Below are 13,926 nucleotides of genomic sequence, written 5' to 3'. Positions count from 1 at the left end.
CACAACTTTTAGCGATGCTTTTATAGCAAGCTCTGCAGGAAGGTAATCTTTGACTCAGTGTATATAAAAGTTGGTCTTCTGATTTGGACAACATTTCTTGAAACAGATTTCACAGGCCGTATCGCTGAATGTGTTAACATCCTTCAAAAACGCCTGTATAATTGCAATGCTTTGGGTATATGCATTTTTTTTAGTATCATTCGGTGCGCTCTGTCCTGCTCAGTCTCGCAGGCCCGAAGCATAGACTTATACTGCCTAGCAACAGCCAAGCGTAAGGGTTTTTTCGGTGTTTCGTTTTGTCGATACATGTTTCTCACACAACTTTTATGAATTCTGTCTCCACTTGTGTTGTACCCAAGCTTGTTCGTTAAATTCACTCAATATATTTCTTTACTTTACTTAACTCGTTTTTTTGTCTCTGATCGTTCCGCACGTGGTTCAGTTCGTACCGGTACTACATCTATCGCTCTTCGATCTGTCAAGCCCTTTTGCCTGTGGAGCCTTTGTTTCATCCAACATCTATTATCGTTATCGTAGTCGGATTATCGCACCTTCATTTGCACCATGTGCCACAACTTGAATTCATCTTCTTACGTTTCGGATACATATTGACGGAAACTAGGTCTGTGCTCTGTAAGTGAAACAGAATATCTTCTTCTTCTTGTCGTAACGACCCTCTTCTTGGTCATGCCTGCCCGTTAAGGGCTTACGAGACTTGTTTCCCTGTTGTACGTGGATAGTAAGTCCTCTCGTACAGGGGAGGGTCCGGTCTCCGTTGGGATTCGAACCCACGCCGTCGAGGTGGTGAGAGCCCTGGTGCTCATGGGTCGATTTTCTAACCGGCGCTACCGCTCGGCTGTCGCGGACCACCCATTACACATTCTACTGGGTTCTTATTAACTACTTGCTTAATGTACACGGCACACAAGCGCTTGAACTCGCGAAAGTTTGCAGCCTCGGCAATCTCTCTAGGCATGCTGTTATACCATTGTTGTATACCTTTACAAAACAAATAATTCCTGGTAAACACTGTCGAAAACTTCGACGTTCTAGGATCATGAGCCCTTCGAGTGTTGTACCGGTGAATGTCAGAACCCCTAACTACTCTTTCTCCAAGGTACCCCGGTAGCAACCCCCCAGGAGTTTGAATATTAGTATCATAGTCTGATCCACTATCCGCTGCTCTACCGACATCCATTGCAGGACATCCAGCATAACAGCAGACAGCGTGTACCGACTACAACACAACACTAACCTCATTACCCTATTCTGTACTTTTTGCAACCTTTTGAGCTGTGTCCGATTGCCGAGGAACAATCGACATTACCATATAGTGTGTTTTACCAACCTTTAATGCGACTTTCTTGTATTTCAACCAGCCATCCAGAGCCACCAAGTCTTCATTCAAAAGGGACTTTGCCTGTTTCACGTTCTTTCGCGATATAAATATTACTGTCTCATCATCAAAAAGATTTATCTCGCAGGAACGTTAGACCTGCTTCATGTCATTTATTTACTTTTCATGTTCTTTCAACGGGATGCGAGTATAAGTTAAACCAAAGGTTGGAGTTGACTTCCACTTGCTTTATTCTGGTGAACAAGCGTTGACCTCGGTGGTCGGGACATGAATACCCTATCACAAGATCTATCTTATTTGACCTGGCGTGCCTGGAAGGCACGATCAACCATCTCGCATCTCACCGCGCGTCAACCGATGAAACCCGACGTTTCTCGGAGAGCGCAGTGCCTTGCTGCGTACGTGGGTATAACAATACTGATAAACAAAATTGGTCCTAGAACACTTCCTTGTGGAACCCCAAAAGTGTCTTCAATAGGATCTGAAACAGATTTTATGAAAATTGTCGTCTGGGTTCTACCTGCCAGATAATCGCTGAACCAACTGAGTTCCCTCCCCTCAATACCGAACCGTCTAAGTGTTGTGAGCACCAAGGGTCTCGATATTGTTTCAAATGCCCGTTAGATCCAAGAAGACGGCAAGTACTGGTTGCCCACTGTCCATCAACCTCTTCCACTGCGCAAGCACCAGGTTCAGTGCAGTTTCACAGGAATGTCCTTCCCGATATCCTGACTGCTCCGGGCAAGCAGGCCGTTCTGGTCCAGGTATTGCACCAATTGGTCTATGATCACAACCTCCAGAACCTTCTCGACAGTGTGAAGCATGTTGATGGGGCGGAACTCTTCCGCCTTGATAGCTCCAGTCAGCTTTGGAATAGGTACAACCAATGACTCCTTCCATGTATCGGAATGTTGCTGTTAACAAGTGTGACGCTATTCACAAAAAAGTTGTAGAACCCTGCTGCGATCACCGCCTCATAGGATTCGAAACAGTTACCGAATTTCACGCATGAAGCGGTATTCTCGTCGGGTTTCAACATGGTTTTAAGAAGTTTCCAAAGTTCCCTACTATTACCCTGATGCTTGCTAATTTCCCTACTGAAGTATTCCTCACGAGTAGTTTTTAAAAACCTACTGTACTCGTTTCGTAGCTTAGTGTACTCACACCAATGTGAAGAGAGCCAATGGGTTCCAGAGCCAACGTATACCATCTGCCAGAGTATCTACTCTCCACGGTCCTTTAATAAACTAAACTATGCATAGCACTCTCTAGAGTAACCTTCAATAGATCTGCAACTTCATGGAAATTTGTAGTTGCCCAATGTAGACTCAATGTGATCGCCTGACGAAAGACCCTCTTTAGAGTACCTATTCCAGCATTTAACATGTTTTTGAACTGTCCTGAAACGTTCATCGTTCAAGTTTAAAAGCAAAGTTTCATGATTAGATATTTTTGCACAAGCATCTGTTACCACGCTAATTGAGTCTGTGTTGCAGTACACATGGTCAATCAATGTCCTGCTATTCTTCGTAATACGAGTAGCTGGATTAACACTAGAACCGCCGATGGGACTTTTTTGTCCCATTTTTTTTTTTTTAATGTGGCACGACATCCCCTAGTGGGACAAGGCCTCTCTCCGAAGAGAGTTTGTGTGACCGAAAGACGGTATATTATAGATCGGTGGTCAGCCGTTCGTAATACCGGAGGGTGCCAGACTCGAGATTCGATCCCACACCTGTGGTGTGGTGTTTCCTCGTGCTACCGCTGCGCCATGGGCACCCCCAATTTTTGTCCCATCGCACTCGAAAAAACTGTGTATTTCCGCTTGGCGTCGTGACATCCTATAGAAATTTTCTGACTTTTATTTATTTTTAACGATCTTTCGAATGCGCCCAGAAAAAAATGTGTATCCCATATGGTACATTTAAAAAATCATTTCCAACCTAGAACCGCCATATGGGACATTTTTGTCCCATAGGCAAAATACGTTGTGATGACTGGTATCCCTGCTGTCAACGAGTGACGGAGTGCTTTTGCAAGTCTGGCAGCACTGCAATATTTGCAGGTCCGAACAAGGAGCCTACACGTTTCGACATAACGGCTTGCCTGGTCGTTGTGTGTGCTCTCCCAATATCCGCGCAACCAGTCTGTCTGGTGGACTTAGGACATTGCAAGTGTTTGCAAGTTGCAATATTTATTTGTGCGCTTTTAGTAGTATCTAAATATGGCACGCCAGCCTGATTTACGACCCAAAGAGATTGTTGCTGCTCTGAACGACATTTCCAGTGATCAATCAGATGGGGATCCTCTGTCTGATATCTCTGACTGCGATTTATTTGATCCATTGGTATGCTCATCTAGTGAATCATCCGACAACGAGCTTGAAGATTGTGTTCCAGAACAAGTACAGCACTCAGTTGAAGGCAAGTATTATACAAAAGTAATTTGGCTGTCAAACCACTTTTATTAACTTTTCACACATGTGCTATACACAAAAATTATCTTATTTTATGTTTATTTCAGATAAGGAATCTGCAAGCCAAGGCGCTGGAAGAAAGCGTACATCTGTCACAGACATCGGCACTGGGCCTTCAAAAGAAACTCGTCGGGCCAGCGGCACTCGACAAACTGCAGACTCTAACGCTGGAAAAGCTCCACGGGTAGCCCCTGCAAAATCAAGAAATGACCAAGTTGACATACAGTCAAAAGTAGCAGCTAAAACGAACCGCAAACTGGAAGGTTCTTTAGATAAACTTGTTGTTGGATCGATCGTAGAGGCACCTGATGGCACACAGTGGAAAGTAGTTGAAATTAACAATGCTAATGGAGGCAGAACTGCTGAACTAAACGTTATAAGAGACGTACCCGGTCCGTCTCCTTACGCTAAACGATACGTAGTCGGCGGTGTAGTCTCGAGTTCATGGCGTCTTATCATTGATAATGGTATTCTAAATCGAATTCGAAAATGCACTGAAATTGAAGCTAGAAGAGTATTGCAAACTAAAAACTGGACTTTGTCTCTCGCTGAGCTGGATGCATTTCTAGCGATTTTGTACATTCGCGGAGCTACTGAGTCCAAAGGCATGGAGATTGATCTGATGTGGTCCGAAAAATACGGTCTTCCATTCTACAAGAATGTAATGTCGCGTAATAGGTTTCGTGAGATCATGAAATTCCTCAGATTTGACGAAAAAGCGACTAGATCGGAACGATTGCAAACCGATAAATTTGCCCTGATATCAGATGTGTTTTCAAGATTTGTGTCAAACTGTCAAAGTAATTACGTCCTGGGTCCTCATATTTCTGTCGATGAGCAATTGTTTCCATCCAAGACAAGGTGCCCATTTACGCAGTTTATGGCATCGAAGCCAGATAAGTACGGGCAAAAGTATTGGATGGCTGTTGACGTAGATTCTAAATATGTTATCAACATATTTCCTTATCTCGGGAAAAATGATGACCGTCCTGCGGAGGAGAGACTCGGAGTCTTTGTAGTAAAAAAATTAGTAGATCCGTACTTAAACAGTGGAAGAAACGTTACTTGTGATAATTTTTTCACCTCGTTAGAACTAGCGAAGTATTTAAAATCCAAAAAAACTAGCTTAGTTGGCACAGTCAACAAGGCTAGAAGGGAAGTGCCGATCTGCGTGAAGAAAGCAAAGGAAAAACTTTACTTCACCAAAGCGTTCGTAAGCGCCGACACAACTCTTACAGTATATCAAGGTACAACTAAAAAAAATGTCGTTTTGCTGAGCTCAATGCATCGTGATGTAAGAACTGGAAACGATGAAAAATCAAAACCTGAAATTGTATCTTTTTACAACTCGACCAAGTACGGAGTTGATGTAGTTGACCAAATGTGTAGAAAGTACTCCGTAAAAAATGCCAGTAGAAGATGGCCTGTTCATTCTTTTTTTAATATTCTGGATTTGGCGGGAATCAATGCTTGGGTCTTGTACAAAAAGAGATATTACAAAAGAATCTTACAAAAGAGAAGATATCTAGACGCGATTTTCTTTTCAAGCTAGGCGAAGAACTTTCCACGAGAACTGGAGGTTCTCGTCGGCGCTGCCAGGTTCGAATGTCTTGTCACGAGGGTAAAAGTGCTAACGAATGCTTCACATGCAATAGACCAGTATGTAAAAAATGTACTAAAAGAGTTTCGTACGTATGCGTTTCATGTGAGCCAGGTTCTGATGAAGCAATGTAATATTTTGTCCTTATACCATGAAATCTAAAAATGTATTATAGATGTTTGAATCAATTAATCTAGGTGTTTCATTTTGCTGTCGAAAAAAGCTTTGTCCTCTTCTTTTGGCCATTAAGAGCTGTATTGACATCAAATTTTCACAAGGTTTTCAAAGGGAGTCGCAGACGCCCGCGTAGACCCAAAAAAATAAGAACTAAAGATTTATTTTATTACCATAAAAACCCTACTTATCAGTTGATTGATTAAATAATTTATATCTATTAGCCTAGATTTACTGTCGTTCAATCCTGTAAGGAATAATTATAAGCATTTATCATTTAATACCCTATTATGTTCTATTAATGTAAAGAAAACTGGATTAGATACCCTTGGTATGCGGTTGATATGGTCTGATTTCGATTTTTTTTACTACTGATTGAGTTTATAATAAGACTTTATTATACCTTATTATCATGTTTACTAATTATTTGACCACAAAAAACCCTTGGGTAAAAAAACATGTCTAAATATGTATACATAACGAATGGGACAAAATTGTCCCATATGGCGGTTCTAGTAAGGTAGAAAAGTCCGGCGGTTCTAGTGTTAACCTTCTGCTTCAGGCACACCGAGTCCATAAGTTTCATAAGAAATTTTTCGGACTTCGTATCAATGAACCAATCAATGTTGAAGTCACCAATTAAAACATTGCGTTTGCCAAAATCTAGAAATCTGTCTAGTCAGTCCTCCAGAATTTCGACAAATCGTGAGTCACTTGAACTTGGTGAGTGATACAGAACGCCATAGTTTGCAGTCGCCATGCCTCGAGTCACAGTAAACCCCAAAACCCAGTAACCTTCCGGTGATTCGTTTTAAATCACCTTTAAGACAACCGAGCTTCCAGCATAAACTGCAACCCCTCCTGTGTGTCGTGAGTGAGACAAACAGGACACGACCCTGTACCCCGGTATACTAAACTGATCAAATGCTTCGCTTCCGTTATATGCGTCTCAGATAGAAGGACCAACGCGGGTTGCATCCTTTTTACAGAGTCGCGTAACAGAACATAGCTTGGCGATAGGCCAGCGATATTGCAATACATGATTTAATATCGCTGTCCTATCCCCAGCAATCTATGCTATTGGGAATGCTTAGCAATCTTCGATGCCTGTTTTTTGTATATTGGGCACTCGCTACTAAAAGCAGCATGTTCCGTGCTCCTCCTTGAACCCGCCAACACGCAGTTCACACATTTTAAGGCCGCCGACTTACATTCCGACGTCCTGTGTGCACTGCGCCTAGAGCAGGCTTCCTCCTTATTGCACTCGGTGCTCTTGTGCCCAAACTGCCCGCACCCGAAACATCGTAATACATGAACAGAAGTGCTTATCGCACAACTGTCAAAACCTATTTTGAACTTTTTGAGGTCCTCTAGACATTGTGCCGATTCCCTGTCCACATCGATCACGTCATTGTACTTCTGGTACTTGTAGAACCTACTTTCGTACATTCCAACAAGCTCCAGTGCCGTGAACGAGATCCCTGCATTCTGTTCTTTCAGGAGTGCAATCACGTCTTCGTCAGAGTACTTCTCCGTCATTCAGAGTACAGGTGGTGAAAATTTTCACCGCAATCATAGCAGACGACCGGGTCATCACTAACGAAACGACTACGGAGCATTTCTTACACTCCATGGCCGTTTAAAACAAATCCGAGCAAAACGTTCGCAAGTAAAAAACACTATAAGTACCGCTCCAGATGCTGCCGGCTTCACCCACACAAAACACTATTTGATCGCTTGGCCGCCTAGACCAATACTAGTACACTGCCGGTAACAAGCGATATGGACACCGCTCCCGAAGCGTCATAAGCGACGCCGCCGAAAACTAAACCCAACCGCAAATACCGGACGATGCACCACGATCAAAACAAACTGCACTAAACACTCAAAAGACACTTCGGACACATTTGCACACCGAAAACATACGATAAATCTGCTTCCGACTTAGCGCTCAATCTTGTCATCTTCTTTCACACACATGTCTTAACTTGTGCTTCAATTATTTTCGTGAATGTTTTCTGCCTATAGATTGTCTGAAACTATAGTATCCGTGTAGTACACTGATCTGGACGACCATCACATCAAGGAGGACCTTTTGGGGAGCTTCGAGAAATCCACCCGCAGGGTACTTCAGCCATGGTGTGGCTTGCTCTTGCACTTTTTGTTTTCACTCTGTTGTTTAAAAAATGCGTCCGATCGCTACGAGTCTTGGAGAGGAACGCACTTTGAGGGCTTCTCACACCTATTCAATCACAAGCATCGATTTTTCACCTATTCAATCACAAGCATCGATTTTTCAGTGCGCAATACGTAGCGAGGTTTAAATGCCCTTCTTTGTTTGAATACCATTAATAGGACGGCTACCCGCCACCGTCGCCATCCTTCACAGACTACCCACAACGGCTCCAGATGCTCGGCTTATTCCAACACAGACTACAGGACGGCTACCTGTCACCGTCGCCATCCTTCATCGACTAGGCGACACGGCTCCAGATGCTCGATTCTAGCACGGGATGTCACCGCCGCCATCCTGCACAGTCCAGGGGACAAGGCTCCAGACACACGGGTATTAGAATATTCCGCCTACAAGACTACCTGAGATGCATCTGGCACCCAGGACACATAGCCGTGTACCTGAAGATGAATCCTTCCCTTTCCACATTACTCCATTCCCGATAGAATGTAACATATAAATAAGACACAACTTGTAAGCGACTTCAATATGAGTACACCAGTTGAATAATATACGTCGTAAAGACACAGAACTCTAAGAACGTGGTTGTGATTGATATTACCCCCGAAATCCAGGATCGTTAACTGACGCCCGAATAGGATGGACATTTGGATATTGAAGTGGCAGTACAGTACAAAACAGTTAAAGTAAAGTAAAATCTATCCTGCTCTACGTCATTGCCACCTGCACTTCAAGGATTTCATCGAGAAGGACGCCGAGAACCCCTAGTAGAGGCATCAAACGGGACCGCTCCAACGTGTCGGCAGTTTCACGCCGAGTCTACAGGGCCAGATTACAAATGCTGGTCTATCTCATCTGGTTGCTGTGATTTGAATAGTTTAAGTAATCCGAAAGTACGAAGCAAACGGGAAACATGGACCGCAACTTGGAAGTCCGACATATGACCAATTTGGATAACGTGGTGCACATTTTGGATACCAGTGAAGGATGGCGCTCGTTTCTCTACCAGATCCCGAAAGACTTGAACGATCTTTCCAAAAACGAGTACATGCTGAAGTACGATGGCTCGATCGAACGCTTTCTCGAAACGGAAAGTGCAAAGGAGAAAACGTCCCCGTCGAGATTGTTGCTGGAAGAGTGGAGCATATCGGGAAAGGCGCGGCCCACTGTTGACCATTTGCTGGTATTACTTGTGCGTGCGAAGCAAATCCGGGCGGCGGAGTATCTGACAACCTTGCTGCGGGAAAAACCTCCAGGCCGGCCTACCGATGGGCCAGGGGCTCCGATAGACGTGAGACTGCCAGAGGACCACCACACGGAGTCCTTGTTAAACGGTATCAGCTACCCAAGCTCTACCATGCTACAGCAAAATGTGAGTTCAGTAACGATCGATAACAATCGAGACTATTACGACAAGCTCGGGCCGACGAAGCGGGTCGAGATTGAGAATAGCTTATCACCCATCGCGGACGGCGAGTTACACGTCTTTTCAACGATCAAAAACAACGCACGTCCCGAGAGGATCGACGGAAAATTACCACGCGTGGTGGAAGAAAAGTCGGCTTCGTCGAGTGGTTTACCACTGATTTCTGCGCTCGGTTTTCAAGGGGACGAAAAGGCACCAGAGGAAGCCTTTGAGTCGTCTAAGCATCAAAACGACCGAAATTATCAGCCAGCAGAAAACCACGATGAGCGGGAAGCCCCAAACTTATCTATTCTTGGAAGTGCTTATTGGTTATAGTTTAAATGTAAATGCTAACATTAATTTTGGTGAAAAACATATAAACAAGACGATAACGGTATTGCGTAGGGGCCCCGTTCATGTTACCGTTTAAGGCCCCCATCAGTGTAACTCCGCCACTGCTTGGTACGGAAAGTACCAACTCTACTGATAGCACAAGCGATACCGATTATTCCGACGCACAAAGTGTGAATCCTGTGAGTTCTCCAATGGAATTTTCTTGTTCATCTTTCGTCGTAGAATATACCTACAATAAATACGATAAGACAGGAAACCAGCCAACGTATCATATTCCACCCTCGCGACAGGATGTCACCGCATTCTATGAGAACCCTCGCTACGGATGTAACCACTCAACGCAGACACTAGCGCGAACCCTCGCGACAGGACATGACCACTCGACGCAGAAACCTGACGACGATCGCGAACGAGTTGAGACATGAATTGTGCAGAACAACAACTGTGAGAAAGACCTCGTCACCAATCGCAGAGCAACACGTCGAAACAGAAGACCACCCGGAGGAGCAACGGCAGCGCTATAAAAGGGCTTCATAACAAGTTAGACCTCAGTCTCTAGCTAGGAACAGACAGAACAGGTTCAATCCCAAATAAAAATTGTAATAGTCGTGTATCAGTAATTATACTTAAATAAAAATTATATTTTTTTACAATAATCTTGAGGCAACGATCATAACTTATATATATGACTGGATGTGAGTTTTTGGAAACCGGAAGGGTGCCTGAATTCGTTCAGAGCATCCCACACTTCGATGGAACTGGTAACGTCAATATTTGGGTATGGCAGGTTGAAGAAGTAACGAAATTTTTTTCTTGATTAGAAAAAACTTCAATCGAATACAATAATAAAGCTTTTGGTTACCAGCGCTGTTCTAAATACCAAAACATAAAAGGCAACCCTCGTAGTTTGAGAATTCTCGGAATACGACGCTCTGCGGCCACGTGGAAGGGGAGATAGCTTTGTCACGAATCTGGAGCGACATATCTCGAGCTTGAAAGAGACAGAGGTGGCAGTGCTAAGGTCTCTGTCCTTACTCCTTCGTTTGATGCGTGCTCCTCCCAGTCCCTCAGTGTGCTTGTTGGCAACTTTGTGCACAACAAGTGTTCGAGCAAAACACCCCAAGTCTCCGTCCTTTCCCCGAGAAGGTCAAGGGTTTTTGCCGTTCGAACTCGTCCACTAAGAGGTGCAGTGCGGTCGCGGTTTCCCTTTTCTTGGGCGTCATAGTGAATAGTGCTTGCAAGTGGCGTTTTTTAAGTAGATATTCGTTTGAGTTAGCGCGCCGTTAATGCCTGCCATGCTATCTCATAATTTGCTGCGCTTATAGTGATCACTTCTATCACTTGGGCTGCTTCACCCTTAATCGCTGCGCGCAAGTAATGGAACTTTCGGATGGCGGGAAGATCACGGTTGTCGTGAATCAGACACTCGAACGTGTCCCGAAACGTAAGCCATTCCATGTAATCTCCATGAAACTGAGGCAGTGATATGGTCGGAAGTTTAATACCAGCCAAGGAATTACCGGTGGCATTAACTGACAAGCCTTGTGAGGGTATTTTTGCCTTTAGTTGTGCTTCCACCCGTATCAAACGAGGTTCGAAAGCGGCGCGAAGAGTTTCATTTTGCCTGATTTCACCTTCGGTTGTAGCTCCGTCCTTAAGCTCCTGCTGCAGCTTTTCCAGATCTTCACTTAATCTTTCGAACTTAGATATTCGTGCTTCTACTTCAATAAGATCACGGTCTTGTTGAAAATCGCGAACGAAGCTTTCATAACGGCTAAGTGAAACGAGAAGGATCACTCGTCTCGACGAAAGGATAATGGGTTCCGCGGGCATTTTGAATTGAAACGGCGTACGTAGTGTTTATAATATCGCGTAATGAAACGGCCCGAAATCGCGAAGATGAAATTCACCAAAGTTCGTATTTAAAGTATCCTGGTCACGGCACCAATGTTCTTGCGCGAGTTTTCTTTCGGGATATTTTCGGATTGCTTCTGCTGCGATGTATAATTACCCGGGTGATTTTTTGGTGGAAGACAGAGATATTTTTTACTGTAACTATCTTTTATAACATTTTCTCAACTCCTTTTTAGTTCCCCTTTTTTTTGTCGTAACGGGTTCTGTAGCAACGTGGAATTGTCCGATCAAGCGCGAAGGTAGCTTGACCGTGTGCGTCAGTCGTCTCCAACGCGAACACCTTTTACTGTGCACTTGACTCCTTCGGCTTTAGCATCAACGTGTTCGGTCCGGGCCGTGACTATGCCGACACCGGAGGATAGAACTTAGGATCTCGAGTTTTGGTCCGAGAGTTTGGTCCGTGCCGTGACTACGCCGACGCCGGAGGAGACGCTCTCGAATTTTCCTGAGTCTTTCGGACTGGGATAGGAAGGTTGATTTGGTACGATCGGTCCGCGCCGTGACTACGCCGACAACGGAGAAATCGTAACCGGGTTGGAATTGGACTTGCGGATTTTCCGAGAGTTTGGTCCGTGCCGTGACTACGCCGACGCCGGAGGAGACGCTCTCAAGATTTCCTAAGTCCTTAGGGTAAGGTTGCTGAAAGGGTAAAAAATTATTAGTCCGAACTTCCTTTCCTCGCAAGTGTCGAGGTTGAGATGATGAGAACATCCACGAGCCTCGTACCTAGACGGTCAAGGTGACCGCCTCGGATGGATTCCCATGAAAGTCTGATTTTATTCCAATTTTTCCGTCTTACATACCTAAATGGTTTCTATGAGCTAAAGAGCGCGAGCGAGATAAAAGATCTCGCTCCAGAATCCAGATTTGTTTGCAGTTGCGTTGGATTAACGTAAATTCCTGTTCCAACTTGTTCATTCATGTTCGTTCGAACATATTCGCAGTTTTTCTGTTGAAATCGAACAGCGCCATTTGTAACTACATTGTTGTTTTGGTTTAGATGCGTATGCCTTGGCCTGACTCACTGACTTTCGCATGATTTGGTCACGTATTCGGACCATTATGTCGATCGAGTAAACAACTGAAGATTGTTTATCAATGCGTTCTTGCTTCGCTCGATCGTTCGTTCTTTCTACAATGTTGTATCGTTGGAATTCGGTTATCTGGATTTTGTATTGGATAAAACATTGTTAGATCGCGCACGCTCGCGATTCTTTCTACAATGTTTTATTGTTGGAATTTGGTTATGCTGAATTTTGTACTTGTTAAAACATGTTAGATCGCGCTCGCGATCGTTCGTTCTACAATGTTTTATTGTTGGATTTTGGTTATGTAGAATTTGTTTCGCGTACGCATACGTGTGGCGCCTTGACTTTGTAGTCTTAAGCGATCTCGCTTTCCCTGCCTTTTGCTCCCACGCTTTGAGCAAGCCATGTTTTGATTTAATCATTAATATTTGTCGCGCCATACGTTTAGCGCTGTCGTTGCACGCATGCTTATACATCTCGTTCCCGATGAATAGTATCCGGGAAGTCGAGTGTATTTAGGTTTACGATTGTACTTGGTACCGAAAGTAACAATCGTTGCCTTTACCGTTATTTACATGCGAGTTTGCATTGCTGCACACTAAAGCTACCAATCGTAGGTTTATAGGCCTCCTCCCGCCCGACCTGAGCATATAGGTCTCCGATGACGATCTTCACATCATGTTGTGGCCAGCGCACTATGGAGCAAAAAGAGCAAATTGCCGGGATAAAATTCGGAATCAAATGTTTTGCAATTTTTTCATTGTAATATCGTGTAATACTATTATATTACATGAAATTATGATGTTTCAGGACATTCCCGCCAGGTGGCGCTACAAAATCCACAAATTTTAGGAATTTTCTATGGGTGCATTATTTTTTCAATTTTCTTTTTTATATTAACTTAAAGATTTTTTTAAGTTTGATACAAAACAAACTAAATTTACTACAAACTTTCATTCAAAATATTGTCATTTGGAATATAATTGATATTCAAAGCATCTAACGCGGACATAACGTCTCCTAACGAAGAGCTACTATCTGAATATTCTGAACTTGTACCATTATCTTCTTGGTTTTGAATTGGCAAGGGACTATTACTATTTGAGGAGCTGTAATCTACGAAAAAGGGTTTTACTACGTCTGGGTATGGGATTTATTTTTAATTTTTAAACAATTTAGCCAGAGATATTGTTGAAATGTATGGATCGGATGATTGTAATGCTCTCATAAAAATGTCTTTAATATTGAATTCTCGTTACATTTGACGGACGTGTTCTCTTCTATCCCTTCTTTATATTTTATTTCTACCTTCTGCTGCTTCCTCTCCTAAGGATCCCAATGGTGCTGGGACATTTACATGCGCAAGAACTTTGTGGACAGTAGAAGGCATTTTGTACCAATTGTAGTGATGTATGTAAAACATG

At 43.6% G+C, this 13,926-nt stretch overlaps 1 protein-coding gene across 1 annotated transcript; it reads left to right on the top strand.

The window, feature by feature from the left end:
- Window positions 1-8,714: 8,714 nt before the first annotated feature.
- LOC131264493 (protein Tube-like) lies at window positions 8,715-9,542 on the top strand. Its single transcript, XM_058266791.1, has one exon. The coding sequence runs from the start codon at window positions 8,715-8,717 to the stop codon at window positions 9,540-9,542; it is 828 nt and encodes a 275-aa protein (XP_058122774.1).
- Window positions 9,543-13,926: the final 4,384 nt, after the last annotated feature.

The sequence above is a fragment of the Anopheles coustani genome, chromosome 2 (assembly GCF_943734705.1).
Source record: "Anopheles coustani chromosome 2, idAnoCousDA_361_x.2, whole genome shotgun sequence".
In the NCBI taxonomy this organism is placed as follows: Eukaryota; Metazoa; Arthropoda; class Insecta; order Diptera; family Culicidae; genus Anopheles; species Anopheles coustani.
This window is presented reverse-complemented; position numbering and strand designations above follow the sequence as displayed.